Source organism: Carcharodon carcharias, chromosome 18 (genome assembly GCF_017639515.1).
Source record: "Carcharodon carcharias isolate sCarCar2 chromosome 18, sCarCar2.pri, whole genome shotgun sequence".
In the NCBI taxonomy this organism is placed as follows: domain Eukaryota; kingdom Metazoa; phylum Chordata; class Chondrichthyes; order Lamniformes; family Lamnidae; genus Carcharodon; species Carcharodon carcharias.
In genome coordinates, this window is record NC_054484.1 from 77,052,514 (window position 1) to 77,068,728 (window position 16,215).

Consider the following 16,215-nt stretch of genomic DNA (forward strand, 5'->3'; position numbering starts at 1 on the left):
TAGGCTTTGCTTTTTTGCTTCAGTGACAGACATCATCACAGTTGAGTAGGCTTCAAATTAATCTTTGTTACAGTTCTGCCTTTACCAAATGTTGCTGCTATTGTTTGAGAAATGATTGAACTTGGCAATTTCCAAGCTACTTCAATATCAATATTGGCATATTCCCAGTAAGCCTTTGGTGAGTAATAATTTCTCAAGTGCTGTTGCGAATTGCAGGTATTTGGCATCATTTCTTGTACTAGGGGTGTTGATGCGTGGCAGGCCGTTGTGTTTGGAGCTGTGAAACTTGTGGGGTGCACCTTTACTCTGCTACTGACAAGAGTAATCAATGTCACTATCTGTGCTGTGGCAAGTGTGGGTATGTAGAATGCTAGGCAGATTGTTTCCTAGCATGACAGTTGGGTCAGTTTGGTGCCAATGCCCAGACCTTGGATGATGCCATGCCACATGCATTGAAATCACCTAAGATGAATAACTTCTTGCCTTTTGGAACCTGCTTCACAATGTTGTGCAGAATTGATCTTTGCTTGAAATGCTGACATATACAAGGTTGGTGCATAAGCACTGATGATGTTGACAGCGCCTTCGTCAGATGATAGAAACAGATGGGGCATTCTGCGAGCTTGCTATTCGTGGCTCAATTAACTGCATCAATTTATTGCTGATTACAAAGCCTACATTATGCTCATGATCTGCGCTCTTGCAATGCCATAGAGTTGCCATCAATTTGCATAGCTCACAGTCATTCAGGGCCATCTTGCATTCATTTACTGTGGGATCTGGCTCATGAATCATAGCAGGGGACATAACCCTGACATTCCAGAAAATTTGCCCTGTTTTTTTTTGCTGTGTAGATTAGATATGGTTTTAGGGGTGCAGACTTGCCTAGCATCTGAATCCTCCTCTTGACCCCGCCAGCTGATATATTGAGAAAAGATGAAAGCCTATGTAACTCAGCAGATGCTGTCAGACCTGCTGAGTTTCTCCAGGTATTTTTGTTTTTGTTTATGTTTCAGATTTCCAGCATCCGCAGTATTTTGCATGTATGAAGACATCAAAAAGGCGACAGGTCCATCAGCAAAAAAAAAGACTCAGTTGAAAACAGGTAGAGTAGGTCACCACCGACTCTAATAAACAGTTATAAACATATGGGTGGAACGCTACTTTGTACTCTAGAGAGAACACAGTCACCGAGAGAGCTCTAGAGACCATTGAAAGCCTGGCTGTTATAGCAGAGCTGAATATCGAACTCCCATTAAGGGAGCTTAGCAAAGCCATTGACTCGCCTGCCATGGGCAAAGCTCTAGGTGCTGACGGTATACAGACTAAACTCCTCAAGCACAGGAAACTGGCAATCCTGCAGCATTTGCACGAATTTCTGTCTCTGCTGGAAGGACGGGATCATGTCCCAGGATATGTGGGATGCAAAGATTGTGACCAAGAGCGACTGCAGCGATTGCTATTGAGGCATCATCCTGCGGAACATTGTGTGAAAAGTATTTGCTTATATTACATTTGACAGACTGCAGGTTTTGGTTGAATGCATCTACCCTGAATCCCAGTCTAGTTTCAGAATTGGAAGACCTACAATTGACATGATCTTCCCCATCTGTCAACTGCAAGAGAATATATATATCGCCCTCACTGATCTCAACAAAGCGTTCAACTATGTGAGCAGAAGCGGTTTATTTATATCATAAGAACTTAAGCAATAGGAGCAAGAGTAGGCCATTCGGCCCCTCAAGCCTACCCCGCCATTCAATAAGATCATGGCTGATCTGCTCCAGGCCTCAACTCTTTTTTTTGTGCCAGCTCCTTATAGCCCTCAACTCCCCTATATTTCAAAAATCTATCTACCTCCTCTTTTAATACTTTCAGTGATCTAGCTTCCACCACTCTCTAGGGTAGAGAATTCCAGACATTCACTACCCTCAGAGAAGAAATTCCTTCACATCTCTGTTTTAAATGAATGCCCCTTTATTATATAACTGTGTCCCTGAGTTTGAGATTCCCCACTAGTGGAAACATCATCTCAACATCTACTCTGTCAAGCCCACTCAGAATCTCGGACGTTTCAATAAGATCAACCCTCATTCTTCTAAACTCCAATGAATAAAGGCCTAATCTGTTTAGCCGTTCTTGATAAGTCAATGCCTTCATCCCAGGAATCAGCCTATTGAATCTCTTTTGAACTGCCTCCAATGCCCGTATATCCTTTCTTAAATATGGGGACCAACACTGTACGCAGAACTCCATGTGCAGCTTTACCAGCATCCTGTACGGTTGTAACAAGTCTTTCCTATTTTTAACTTCCAACCCCCTAGCAATACTGGCCATAATTCAATTTGCCTTCTTAATTACTTGCTGCACCTACATGCTAACTTTTGCTTGGCCTAAGTAGCCAAGTGGTTATGGTACTGGGTTTGTAACCCCAAGATCAAGAGTTCAAATCTATCAATGGCAAACTATGAAACAATGTAACTTCATCTGAAACAGATGGAAACGTGTTTGACTCGAAAGAATACTCGAAAGAGTTACATGCTAACTTTTGCTTGGCCTAAATAGCCAAGTGGTTATGGTACTGGGTTTGTAACCCCAAGATCAAGAGTTCAAATCTCACAATGGCAAACTACGAAACAATGTAACTTCATCTGAATAGGAACAGATGGAAACGTGTTTGTACTCGAAAGAGTTACATGCTAACTTTTGCTTGGCCTAAATAGCCAAGTGGTTATGGTACTGGGTTTGTAACCTCAAGATCAAGAGTTCAAATCTCACAATGGCAAACTACGAAACAATGTAACTTCATCTGAATAGGAACAGATGGAAACGTGTTTGTACTCGAAAGAGTTACATGCTAACTTTTGCTTGGCATAAATAGCCAAGTGGTTATGGTACTGGGTTTGTAACCCCAAGATCAAGAGTTCAAATCTCACAATGGCAAACTATGAAACAATGTAACTTCATCTGAAACAGATGGAAATGGGTTTGTACTCGAAAGAGTTACTGGGTTTGTAACCCCAAGATCAAGAGTTCAAATCTCACAATAGCAAACTATGAAACAATGTAACTTCATCTGAAACAGATGGAAACGGGTTTGTACTTGAAAGAGTTACATGCTAACTTTTTGTGTTTCATGCACAAGAACACCCAAATCCCTCTGTGCTGCACTTTTGGCGCCTCTTTCCATTTAAATAATAGTTTGCCTTTTGATTCTTCCTACCAAAGTGCATGACCTCACACTTTGCTACATTAAAATCCATCTGCTGACCTCTTTTTGCCCACTCATTCAACCTATCTATATCCCCTTGCGGATTCCTTATGTCCTTATCACAACATTCCTTCCCACTTATTTTTGTATTGTCAGCAAATTTGGATACATTATACTCTTCCCTCTCCTTCAAATCATTAATATAAACAGTAAATAATTGAGGCCCTAGGACTGATCCTTGTGGCACTCCACTAGTTATCTTTCCTACCTGAAAAAGACCCATTAATTCCGACTTTGTCTTCTGTGCGTCAACTAATCCTCAATCCATGCTAATGCATTACCCCCAATACCGTGAGCTCCTATCTTGTGCAATAACATTTTAATGTGGCACCTTATCGAATGCCTTCTGGAAATCCAAATACACTTTATTAAAGACTACGTCTTTATCAACTCTGCTTGTTATATCCTCAAAGAACTCTGGCAAATTTGTCAAACACGATTTCCCTTTCACAAAACCATGTTAATTCTGTTTGATTGCGTTAAGCTTTTCTAAATGTCTTGCTATTTCTTCCTTAATAATGGACTCTAGCATTTTCCCAATGACAGATGTTAGGCTGACTGGCCTATAGTTTCCTGCTTTTTATCTCCCTCCCTTCTTGAACAGGTGCATCATATTAGCAGTTTTCCAATCTGCTGGGACCCTCTCGGAATCCATTGAGTTCTGGAATATTTTGACCAATGCCTCCACTATATCTGCAGCCACTTCCTTTAAAACTCTTGGATGCAGGCCATCAGGTCTTGTCGACTTGTCTGCCTTTAGTCCTTGGGACTGTGATGTTATTGCTATTACAGAGACTTGGGTTGAAGGATGGACAGGATTGGCAGATAAACGTTCCAGGATTCAGATGTTTCAGGCAGGACAGAGAGGGATGTAGAAGAGGTGGGGAAGTTGCACTGCTGATTAAGGAGAATATCACAGCTGTACAACAGGAGGACACCTCGGAGGGCTCATGCAGTGAGGCAATATGAGTAGAGCTCTGGAATAGGAAGGGTGCAGTCACGATGTTGAGGGGTTTACTATAGGCCTCCCAATTGCCGGCGGGAGATTGAGGTACAGTTATGTAGGCAGATTTTGGAAAGATGTAAAAGCAATAGGTTTGTTGTGGTGGGTGATTTTAACTTTCCCTATATTGACTGGGAATCACTTCGTGTTAGGGGTTTGGATGGTACAAAATTTGTAAGGTGCATCCAGGAGGGCTTCCTGAGACAATATGTAGATAGTCCAACTGGGGAAGGGGCAATACTAGACCTGGTATTAGGGAATGAACCTGGCCATGTGGTCGAAGTTTCAGTAGGGGAGCATTTCCGGAAAAGTGACCATAATTCAGTAAGTTTCAAGGTACTGGTGAATAAGGATAACAAGAGTCCTCGGGTTAAGGTGCTTAATTGGGGGAAGGCTAATTATAACAATATTAGGCAGGAACTGAGAAATGTAGATTGGAGGCGGATGTTTGAGGGCAAATCAACAACTGACATGTGGGGGGGCTTTCAAATGTCAGTTGATAAGAATTCAGGACTGACATGTTCCTGCTAGGATGAAGGAGAAGTATGGCAATTTTCAGGAACCTTGGATAATGAAGGATATTGTGAGATTAGTCAAAAAGAAAAGGGAAGCATTCGTAAGGGCCAGAAGGCTGGAACAGATGAAGCCCGTGGAGAATATAAAGAAAGTAGGAAGACACTTAAGCAAGGAGTCAGGAGAGCTAAAAGGGGTCATGAAAAGTCATTGGCAACCAGGATTAAGAAAAATTCCAAGGCCTTTTATACATATGTAAAAAGCAAGAGGGTAGCCAGGGAAAGGGTAGGCCCACTCAGGGACAGAGGTGGGAACCTGTGTGTGGAGCCAGAAGAAATGGCAGAGATACTAAATGAGTACTTTTTATTAGTATTCACCAAAGAGAAGGACTTAGCTGTCGATTTGTCTAGGGAAGAGTGTGTAGATAGCCTGGATCATGTTGAGATCAAAAAAGAGGAGTTGTTAGGCGTCTTGAAGAATATTAAGGTGGATAAGTCCCCAGGGCCAGATGGAATCTACCTTAGAGTACTGAGGGAGGCAAGGGAGGAGATTGCTGGGGCCTTGACAGAAATCTTTGTGTCCTCACTGGCTACGGGTGAGGTCTCAGAGGACTGGAGAATGGCCAATGTTGTTCCATTGTTTAAGAAGGGTAGCAGGGATAATCCAGGAAATTACAAGCTGGTGAGCCTTACGTCAATGGTAGGGAAATTATTGGAGAAGATTCTTCATGACAGGATTTACTACCATTTGGAAGCAAATGAGTGTATTAGTGAGAGGCAGCATGGTTTTGTGAAGTGGAGGTCCTGTCTCACTAACTTGATCGAGTTTTTCGAGGAAGTGACAAAGATGATCGACGATGGAAGGGCAGTGGATGTTATCTACATGGATTTCAGGAAGGCCTTTGACGAGGTCCCTCATGGCGGACTGGCACAGAAGGTAAAGTAGCAAGGGATCAGAGGTGAGCTGGCAAGATGGATACAAAATTGGCTTGGTCATAGAAGACAGAGGGTAGCAGTAGAAGGGTGCTTTTCTGAATGGAGAGCTGTGACTAGTGGTGTTCCGCAGGGATCAGTGCTGGGACCTTTGTTTGTAGTATATGTAAATGATTTGGAGGAAAATGTAACTGGGCTAATTAGTAAGTTTGCAGACGACACTAAGATTGGAGGAGTTGCAGATAATGAAGAGGATTGTCAAAGGATACAACAGGATATAGATCGGTTGGAGACTTGGGCAGAGAAATGGCAGATCTGGACAAATGTGAGGTAATGCATTTTGGAAGATCTAATACAGGTAGGAATTATACAGTAAATGGCATCGATGGGCAGAGGGATCTGGGTGTACACGACCACAGGTCACTAAAAGTGGCAATGCAGGTGGATAAGGTAGTCAGGAAGGCATATGACATGCTTGCCCTCACTGGCAGGGATATTGAGTATAAAAGCTGGTAAGTCATGCTGCAGCTGTATAGAACCTTGGTTAGGCCACACTTGGAATATTGCGTGCACTCCTGGTCACCGCATTACCAGAAGGATATGGAGGCGTTGGAGAGGGTGCAGAGGAGGTTTGCCAGTTTGCTGCCTGGTCTGGTGGTTATTAACTATGAGGAGAGGTTGGAGAAACTCAGATTGTTCTCACAAGAGCGACGGAGATTGAGGGGTGACTTGATAGAAGTTTACAAAATTATGAGTGGCATGGACAGAGTAGATAGTCAGAAGCTTTTTCCCAGGGTGGAAGAATCAATTACTAGGGGGCATGGATTTAAGGTGAGAGGAGAAAACTTTAGAGGAGATGTGCGGGGCAAGATTTTTATGCAGTTGAGCGTCCGGAATTTGCTGCCAGAGGAGGTGGTGAAAGCAGGTACGATAGTGGTGTTTAAGAGGCAGCTTGACAAATACATGAATAGGATGGGATAGAGGGATACAGACCCTGGAAGTGCAAAATGTTTTAGTTTGATCGGCACAGGCTCGGAGTGCCGAAGGGCCTGTTCCTGTGCTGTACTTTTCTTTGTTCTTTGAAGTGTTGCCGCTGTTACAGAAAACATGGTAGCCAATTTGAGCACAGCAAGATCTTGTGCACACTGATTACAGATAATGTGTGTTGGTTCAGAGATGAATATTGCTCAGGACACAGAGGAGAATTCTCCTGCTCTTCGAACTAGTGACATGAAATATTTTATATCCACTTGAGAGGCTAGATGATTTAATGTCTCGAGCTCTGGAGTTCCTTCTCTAAAACAGTCTATTTCTGCTCCTTTAAGCTCCTCCTTAAAACTTACCTCTTTAACCAAGCTTTTGCTCAACTGTCCTACTATCATCAGCTTTGGCTCGGTGTCAATTTTTATCCTGTGCACTTAGGAACGTTTTCTCATGTTAAAGATGCTGTATAAATGCAATTATTGCCTAATGACAACTGGCAATTGTCTTTGCCTTTGCAGAAAGATATGAAGAGTAACTGCTGTCAACTTGTGCAAGTGGGGTGTATGCCCAAAATGGAGTGCCCATCTTTCTGCTACCAAAGGGAAACAGAAACTGCACAAACATAAACCAAACCTGTGAGAATTTCTCAGTAATTTGGAGATTCTGGAGTGTGTTGGGCTTCTGTTTGTGTCACACACCTGTCAGTTCAAAAAAAAACCATTGGACATGTTTAAGGGAAAAGGCACTTTAAAAGCATGGTGGGTAAAGCTAATCAAAAAAAGAGAGAGTTTGTTTGGCAAGGTCCTGTGCTGAAAATTTCCTATAATCATTTAGATTGGTGAGCCACATTTACTGTATTCTCTACGTTTTAGCTACCTTTGAAAAGGTTTCAAAAAAGCAATTAATGGAGATTTGATGTCTGGGGATTTTTGTTATAAGCAAACAATAACTTATATTTACATCATGCTTTCAACATAAAGAAATGTCCAAAACGCACTTCATTGCATCATAAAACAAAACATGACATTGAGCCACATTAGGATTAGGTCAGATTTTTGTCAGAGGCAGGTTTTAATAAGGAGTGTTTAAAGGAGGAAAACGAGGTGGAGAAATTTATGATGAATTCCAGAGCTTAGGGCCTAAGCAGCTGAAGGCGCAGCCTCTGCTGGTGGAGAGATCAAAATTGGCGATGCCCAAGGGTCCAGGATTAGATGAGCGTTGATATCTCGGGGGTTCAGAGGGAGAGATGGATTTCTAAACCAGGTTGAGAAGTTCAAAATAGAAATGTAGCTTGACTGGGTGTCATTGCCAATCAGCACGTATACAGGTGATCAGCGAACAGGACTTGGTGCGAGTTCAGACAAGGGCAGCAAAGTTTTGGATAACCTCTGAGTTATGGAGGGTAGAATGTGGGACATCAGCCAGGATTACAAGGCCTTTTTCTGTATTCCAGGGATAATAAATTAGAAATCCTGTAACCGAGTGAATAATGTTATTCTACTGTTTAACCTATATCTTCAATAAATGTTATTGATAGTTTATACTTAAGTGACGAGTTATGGTAGTCTGTATTCTCCTGTTTCGAACTGATGACACCATACTGTCAGTCTCTGGCTCTTTCTTTGTTCTGGCTATGGCAGGCGTCGTCAAATGACACAATGGGTTGAATTTTACAGGGGGGTGTACTACTTCCTTTGAAAGAAATGTCAGTTCCAAACAAATTGATGTTAAATAGGGCTGCCATGCAACCATAACGCACACCCAGCGGCCTTGAGGTGAGGGACTCCGCCCTAGTGGGAGGAAGTCCTGTCCTTGAGAGTTACCAGCCAATCTGATTGACTGGGAGCTTTAACAGCCCCAGCAGCGCCAGGACTCAGTAGTAGGTGCTGCTGGGACTGCAAGCAGGCCCCGGGATGAAGGCCACATGAATCCTGGAGAGAGGCAAGTTGGGTTTTTGTACAGGGAGGATCTGGGGAGTCTAGGAAGGAGAGTGGGGGGCAAGTTTTGGTGGCTAAGTGGGAAGCGACAAACAGGGTGTGGGTGGGGGAGGGGAAATGCCCCCCATGCACAATCAGGGCACTCTCCATTGAAAGAGGTTCCTTCCTGCCTTTTAACCAATTGGGTTACAAAAACTGGGCTCCCCACTCCTGCCTGCCTGCCCAGCCCAACCATATAATGGCATGGGCAGTATAATATTTGGGTCAGTTGGCTTGTTAACAAGCTCAAATGCTGTTAATTATATTTTAAAAAATGGCAGCGCCCATCTACCATTTTCAGGGGAACGGGTTGGGAGTGGGCGGGAAGGTGGTGGGCTTAGCCACCTGTCATATTTTACTTTCCCCCACCTATCTCAGCTGAAAACTTGACTTGTGGGGGTGTCCATAAAGTCCAGCCCAATGAGTTTTTTGGACTGAGCATAAATGAGACAAAGCACAATGTTATGGTTTTAAATAGTAATGGAAAAGTCGAGATTGGAAACACTGAGATAGAAGCAGTGGATGAATTCAAGCATTTAGGCTTCATGGTAAACATAAGTTAAATTCAAGAATGAAATCCAGGTTTCATTAGTCCTGGGAAGAGGCATGACTAGTGACTTAAGTAGTGTCTGGAAAAGCATCAGCATGAAGTTGAGAAAATGTCTAGTACAGTCACTAGTGTGGAATGTTACACTCTATGGAAGTGAGAGTTGGACTCTGAAGGAGGAAGATGAGAGGTGGAAAAGAGCCTTTGTAATGTGGGTATGGTGGAAGATGTTCAGAGGCAGCTGAATGGACAGAAAGACAAATGAGTGGGTTAGATCAAAAGTAGAAGTTCAGGAATCAAAAGGTTTTCTAAGTACAGTTATAGAGAGAATAGCCAAGCACAGACACTGGTAACAAAGGCCCGACAGCCTTGTTCTGGCAATAATTGAAGGACAAATTGCGGGTAAAAATACAAGGAAGAAGAAAAATTTGATGGGTGGTTAACGGATAACATTGAGACATGGACTGAGGGAGGCTTGAAGAAAACCAGAGAAAAAGCAAGACTATGTCAATGGCCCCATTAAGGCTATGGTGACAATGAACAAACGAAGACCTGAGCTGAGCTGCTGACTTTGTATCCTACGCCAATTCATCTGCTAAACTTTTGTAAGACTTGATTACACTAATGCTTGCTGAGTTGGCCTCTCATTCTCCATTTTCTTTAAATTTCAGCTCATCCAGAAATGCATTAGGTTTTAGGGAGGGTGAGGAGTGGAAAGAACAAAAGGGAAGGCAGGAGAGATTAACTGACCAAAGGAATGATGGTGCAAAGCAATGAAGTGATAATGGGACAAGTAAGTAAATAAAAGACGGGTTGGAAAGAGTGGGAAATGACATTAGCAGAATTATCAATACCAGCTGCTTTCTGAAAAAATGATGAGCAGTGGTTATCATCTGAAATTGTTGAACTTAATGTTGAGCCCTGAAGGCCATAAGGATGAGGTGCCATTCCTTGAGTTTCCGTTGAACTTGATTAGAACACTTTACGTAGTAGGCTGAGGACAGAGAGGTCAGAATGAGAGTAGGTGGGAATATTAAAATTGCAAGCAACCAGAAGCTTGGACATACTTGTGGACTGAATGGAGGAGGTCCGCAAAGCAAGCGTCCAGTTTGCATTTGGTTTCCCCAATGTAGAGAATACAGCATGGTGAGTAGTGAGTACAGTATACTAAATTGAAAGAAGTACACAAACGTTGCTATTTCACCTGGCAGCAGTGTTTGTGGCTCTGGATTGTGGGAAGGGGGAAGGTAAAAATGTAAGTGCTGCATCTCCTGGATTTGCTCAGGAAGGAGTGAAGCTGTTGGTCATTGAGGTGGGGCATAAGGGCTCTCTTCAATGTATTTTGAGCTTGGCATGCTGCTGAGCTGCTCTTCCTTTGACCCCATTCACTTATTTGGCCAGGAGTCTTCCCCCAACCCTAGCAGGCCCTTTGTCCCATCTTCAGAATTCTCATTCCACCCAGAGTCCTTGCTCTATCTTCTTATCCTTTCTAGGTATTTTCATTGCGAACTTCCAAAGTGACATCAGCCACCTAAGTTTTTCTGCTTTGCCCACTCATTCTAATCTATCTCTCCTGCTCTCTAAGGTCCAACTCTAACATTGCAATTAAACCTTCTGATGAAGGTAATACCATTGTTCAGTGAATTACCCTCTACTTTTTGAGGTTTAACATCAACTTTCTGACATCTTCTATCCCCCAGATGAGGTCCTCGCCATCGAACATCAAACCATTGTTTCTCAAATTGTTGCTGATCTCTTCACTTCTGTAGATCTTCACTGCACAACCTCAGAGTCTTGCAATCCTACACAGCCCGCTTCTACTTCCTTTCCAAGATCCACAGGCAGGTGGACCCATGGTTTCAACCTATTCTTGCCTAAAGAGCTGATTTGTTTAAACCTTGTGTATTTTTTTCTTTGTCCAGTTTCTTCTCATGCCATCACTTTAATAGTTTCCAGTTTAAGGGCCCTAACTGTTGCCTAATCCATCTACATCTCCATCTCCTTCCAGAGTGTTCTGAGAGCTGTTTTTTAACCCCTTGGATGGAGTCCCAGTCACTCTCCATCTACCACCACCTGCTTGGCTGAATGTGTTCTCACATTGAAGCAACTTCTCCTTTGTCTCCGCTGACTTCCTCCCTCCATATATATCAACTTTGCTTCTAATTTCCCTGCTTCCCTCGCTTTCACATGGTCTGTCTTCAATTCTTCCCCGCCTTTTGTCAAGTTATTTATCCTCATTTCTGAAGATAGACTACTATAAGTCTATCCCACAGCTACATTAATTGCACTCCCACCCACTCCACTTCCAGTAAGAGTTCTAGTCCATTCCCGCAGTTTCTCTACCTCTGTTGCATCAGAACAGATTATGCCATTTTCCATACCTGTGCTTCTGATAAGTCTTCCTTTTTTCTCAACCAAGAATTTACACCCCTCCCAGAACCATGATGAGGCTCCCATTGTCCTCATCATCCATTCCACCAGCTCCCGCATTAAAATCACATCCTTCGCTCTGATGCCACCACCAAGTATATCTTTCCCTCTCCTCCCAGCATTCCGAAGGCACCGGTCCCTGGTCCACTCTTCGATTATCTATGTCACCTTCCCATTCAATTGCAAGAGCTGCAAAGCATGTCATTTTACCCTCTTCCTTTCCCATTGTTCGGGGCTCTATATACTCCTATTGGATGAAACAACAATTTGCTTGTGCTTCTTTCATTTCAGTAAGCTGATTTGCTGCTCACTACGTGGTCTTCTTTACATTGTGGAGACCAAACACAGATTGCGTGACAGATTTTTGGAGCATCTCTGCTTTGGCCACATGCGTGACCCTGAGCTTCTGGTTGCTTGTCACTTTAATTCCCTGCCCTATTCTCACTTTGACCTCTTTTTGCCTTTGACCGTTTATACTGTCCTAATGAAGCTGATTGGAAGATCAAGGAACAACACCTCATCTTTTAGTTAGGCACTTTGCAGCCTTCTGAGCTCAACATTGAATTCACTAATTTCAAATCACAACCACTGCACCCATTTGTTCAGACAGCAGCTGTTGGTAATGAATCGCTGATTGTCAGAGGTAGGTGGGAATGTGGAGTTAGAGCTATGATCAGATCAGCCATGATCTTATTGAATGGCGAAGCAAGCTTGAGGGGTCAAATTAACTTCTCCTGCCCCTTGCTTATGTGTTTGTATTGACGTTTTCTAGTCTTCTGGACCCATCTTTTGTTTCTTGCCCCGTTATTGCCACTGTTGCCTTGTTATTTAATCTCTCCTGCCTTCCACGTTATGACGGACCTCACCTTTTGCTTTTTCCTCCCCTTCTCCTTTCCATGTTTTTGCACTTGCTTAAGATGAGGCTGGATGATTCATCTAGCTTGCACTATAGGAATAATCTCTGGAGGTGGGTGGATGGGGGGGATGCTGGGGTGGGGAAGAACCTCACTGTGAAAGACAATTCTGAGATTAAAGGTTACCAGGCTGAGGAAGGAAAAGAAAGAAGTAAAGCCTTAGGAGCCAAGACTGGTTCCAGGGGAGCTGATTGTCTACTTAACGCACAGTGTAAAGCATATCTGTGAAGTGTGTTTTAGTTGTGCTAAAAGGAAAAGGGGAGTGTTTTGTTTGGTGGTGTTAAATATAAATTGCCTACAAAAAGTTTTTAAGTCAATAGTTCTTTCAACCTTTTGTTACAGTAAAAGTCTTAAAACTTGAAATCTTGTCATGTCATCCTTCCAGCTATTAACTGGAAGTTCAAATTTCTTTTTAAAAGTTGTCAGCCTCTGCAGAAATTGTAACAACTTGAAATATTAACTCTATTCCTCTCCCCTCAGATGCTGCTAGACACGGAGTATTTTCTATTATCATCATCTTCTTTTATCCATCATTGGGATGTGGGCTTCGCTGGCTAGGCCAGCATTTATTGCCATCCCTCATTGCCCTTGAGAAGGTGGTGGTGAGCCACCTTGAGCCGCAGCAGTCCATGTGCTATAGGTACACCCACAGTGCTATTAAAGAGGGAGTTCCAGGATTTTGACCCAGCAACAGTGACAGAATGGCGATATATTTCCTAGTCAGGGTGGTGAATGGCTTGGAGGCGAACTTGCAGGTGGTGGTGCTCCCATGTGTCTGCTACCCTTGTCCTCCTTGATAGTAGTGGTTGTGGGTTTGGAAGATGCTGTCTAAGGAGTCTTGGTGAGTCCTGCAGTGCATCTTGCAGATGGTGTACACTGTTGCTACTGTGTATCGGTGGTGGAGGGAGTGAATGTTTGTGGATGTGGTACCAGTCAAGCTGGCTGATTTGTCTTGAATGATGTCAAGCTTCTTGATAAAAGCAAAAAACTGCGGATGCTGGAAATCCAAAACAAAAACAAAAATACCTGGAAAAGCTCAGCAGGTCTGGCAGCATCTACGGAGAAGAGCGCAGTTAACGTTTCGAGTCCGAATGACAGTTCAACAGAACTAAGTAAAAATAGAAGAGAGGTGAAATATAAGCTGGTTTAAGGGGGGTGGAGGTGGGTGGGTGGGACAAGTGGAGCTGGATAGAGGGCCAGTGATGGGTGGAGATAATCAAAAGATGTCACAGACAAAAGGACAAAGAGGTGTTGAAGGTGGTGATATTATCTAAGGAATGTGCTAATTAGCGGGACAAGCAAGGTACAGATAGCCCCAGTGGGGGTGGGGTGGGGTGAAAGGATCAAAAAAAGGCTAAAAGGTAGAGAGCCTTTTGTCTGTGACATCTTTTGGTTACCTCCACCTATCACTGGCCCTCTATCCAGCTCTACTTGTCCCACCACCTCCCCCCCCCCCTTAAACCAGCTTATAATTCACCTCTCTTCTATTTTTACTTAGTTCTTTTGAAGGGTCATTTGGACTCAAAATGTTAGCTGTGCTGCTCTCTGCAGATGCTGCCAGACCTGCTGAGTTTTTCCAGGTATTTTTGTTTTTGTTCAAGCATCTTGAGCCTTGTTGGAGCTGCGCTCATCAGACAAATGGAGAGTATTCCATCACACTCCTGACCTGTGTCTTGTAAATGGTGGATAGGTTTTGGGTAGTCAGGAGGTAGTTACTCGCTGCAGAATTCCTAGCCTTTGACCTACTCTTGTAGCTATAGTATATATGGCTTATCTCGTTCAGTTTCTGGTCAATGTGTTCTTGTGTTTATTCCTATCTTTACATTCATTTGGAGAAAGTCTTGCTCATTAGAGTGGTCTTTTGTGTAAAATATGGTAAAATATCTGGTGGAAGACTAAAACCTAGAGGTGAAGCTGAGTTTTGGTCTCTTGTGAACACTGTTCTATCTTAATAATTACTACAACAATTATCTCTACTGTTTAAAAAATCTTAACTTTTTGAATATCACAATATATTTACTTCAGCTTATTATTTTTCTCTGCAGTAAATGACAGCAGGATTAGACATATAACGTTTAAGTTCTGAAATGGTGGTTTGTTACCACTGTACTGTTAAAAGATCTATTACTGACAATATGATGTCTTCACTGTGTTCCCTAGAGAAGAAGAGGAGCAGCTTCGTAAGATGATTAGGGCAGATCATGAGAGGGCCCTGGAAGAGGCTAAGGAAAAGCTGAAAAAATCTAAAGACCAAATCCGTGCTGAGATTCAGACAGAGAAAAATCGAGTGGTACAAGATATGAGAAAAAGAGAAGGCAAACAACTACCACATGTACCTATCCCAAAACTGGTAGGAATCAATAATGGGGACCCAGGTGACCCAGACACCAGAGAGAAACAAGAAAAGATTAAAGAGGTATGTGATAAGCATGAATAATATATTGTTTAAATTGGAATGGTGGTAGCTTTTATCAGTTTCCTTCTAAACATGTTGCATCTCTTATGTTTACCTGAGGACAGTAGTGAGCTGGTTCTGCACATGCAGAGGGTCTGCACAAGCAGTGTATTATGCACAGTACTAATTGTGTCAGTTGTGGAACATTCTCATCTGAGTCTCTGGGTCATGGAGACAATCCAGTGCAGTACTGAGGGAGTGCTGGTTTCGTAGATGCCTTCTTTCTGATGAGATGTTAAACCAAGGCCCCAACGATTGGATGTAAAACATTCCATGGCATTATTCAAAGAAGAGCAGAGAAGTTCTCCCTAGTGTCTTGGCCAATATTTATCCCTCAACCAACATCATTAAAATAGATTGCGCCAGAATTTATTATCGCTTGTGATCTTGCTTATTTAACTTCTATGACTATTTGTACTGGAAGTTGGTGTAATTTAGAGATTCAATGGCATGGTGCCCTCTAGAGGGGAAAAATCTGTACGCTTCCTTGATTTTTTTTTTGCTCCTGTTAGGTTTATGTTAGTAAAAATTGATTTGTAGATTGTGGACAAAGCTGCGCAGTCTGATAGTCATCATTATCTAAAGACTAGTGGGGGGGTGGTTATGTAACAAGAGTGTATTTTTGCATCTGGATAACACTATGTTGCCTGATCGTATGCTTTACAGACACAGCAGCGGTTCTCTTAAGGGAATGTTCCTTGGTGTTGTTCATGAGAGAAATATCTAATGCAGCCTGAAAATTAAATGAATATTTTTTTAATTGATTATGCAACTTTCTGTAATTTAAATATCATCTACAGTGTAAAAACTCAACTCAGTCATTGCTTCTAATTTCTAGTAATTTTAGAAAATAATGTGAAAAGATATTTACAGTGTTTAGAAAATATACAAATTAATTTACATTTAGTTGTTTTAATATTTTACATTTCTGAGAAAATACCCTTGCCAAATTATTAACAATGTGCAGCAAACAGACTATTTGCTTTACAAAGTTTCATGTTCATTTTAGTCACAGACTTATAGATATTGTGATAATAAAACAGTAAATATTGCTATCAATTTTGGGTGTAGTAAATGTCATACATAAAAGGACTGGCAAAATGCCTGTTTGGCTACTTTCCATTCTCTCCCATCCTCTTAAGAACAAAATCTTAGTAATAGGCTTTGAAGTGAAGGGAAATGGACACTGA

The 16,215-nt window shown here is 42.3% G+C and overlaps 1 protein-coding gene across 4 annotated transcripts in view; it reads left to right on the top strand.

The window, feature by feature from the left end:
* The window catches only part of man1a2 (mannosidase, alpha, class 1A, member 2), a 147,891-nt gene that overhangs the window by 21,515 nt on the left and 110,161 nt on the right, over positions 1 to 16,215 (top strand). For 3 of the 4 annotated variants that reach the window (XM_041210731.1, XM_041210734.1, XM_041210733.1), the window contains exon 2: positions 14,731 to 14,986. In XM_041210731.1, coding sequence (XP_041066665.1) covers positions 14,731 to 14,986 — 256 coding nt within the window. Of the gene's footprint in view, positions 1 to 5,622; positions 5,724 to 14,730; positions 14,987 to 16,215 lie in introns of those variants that run through there. The other variant, XM_041210732.1, reaches the window with a different exon arrangement.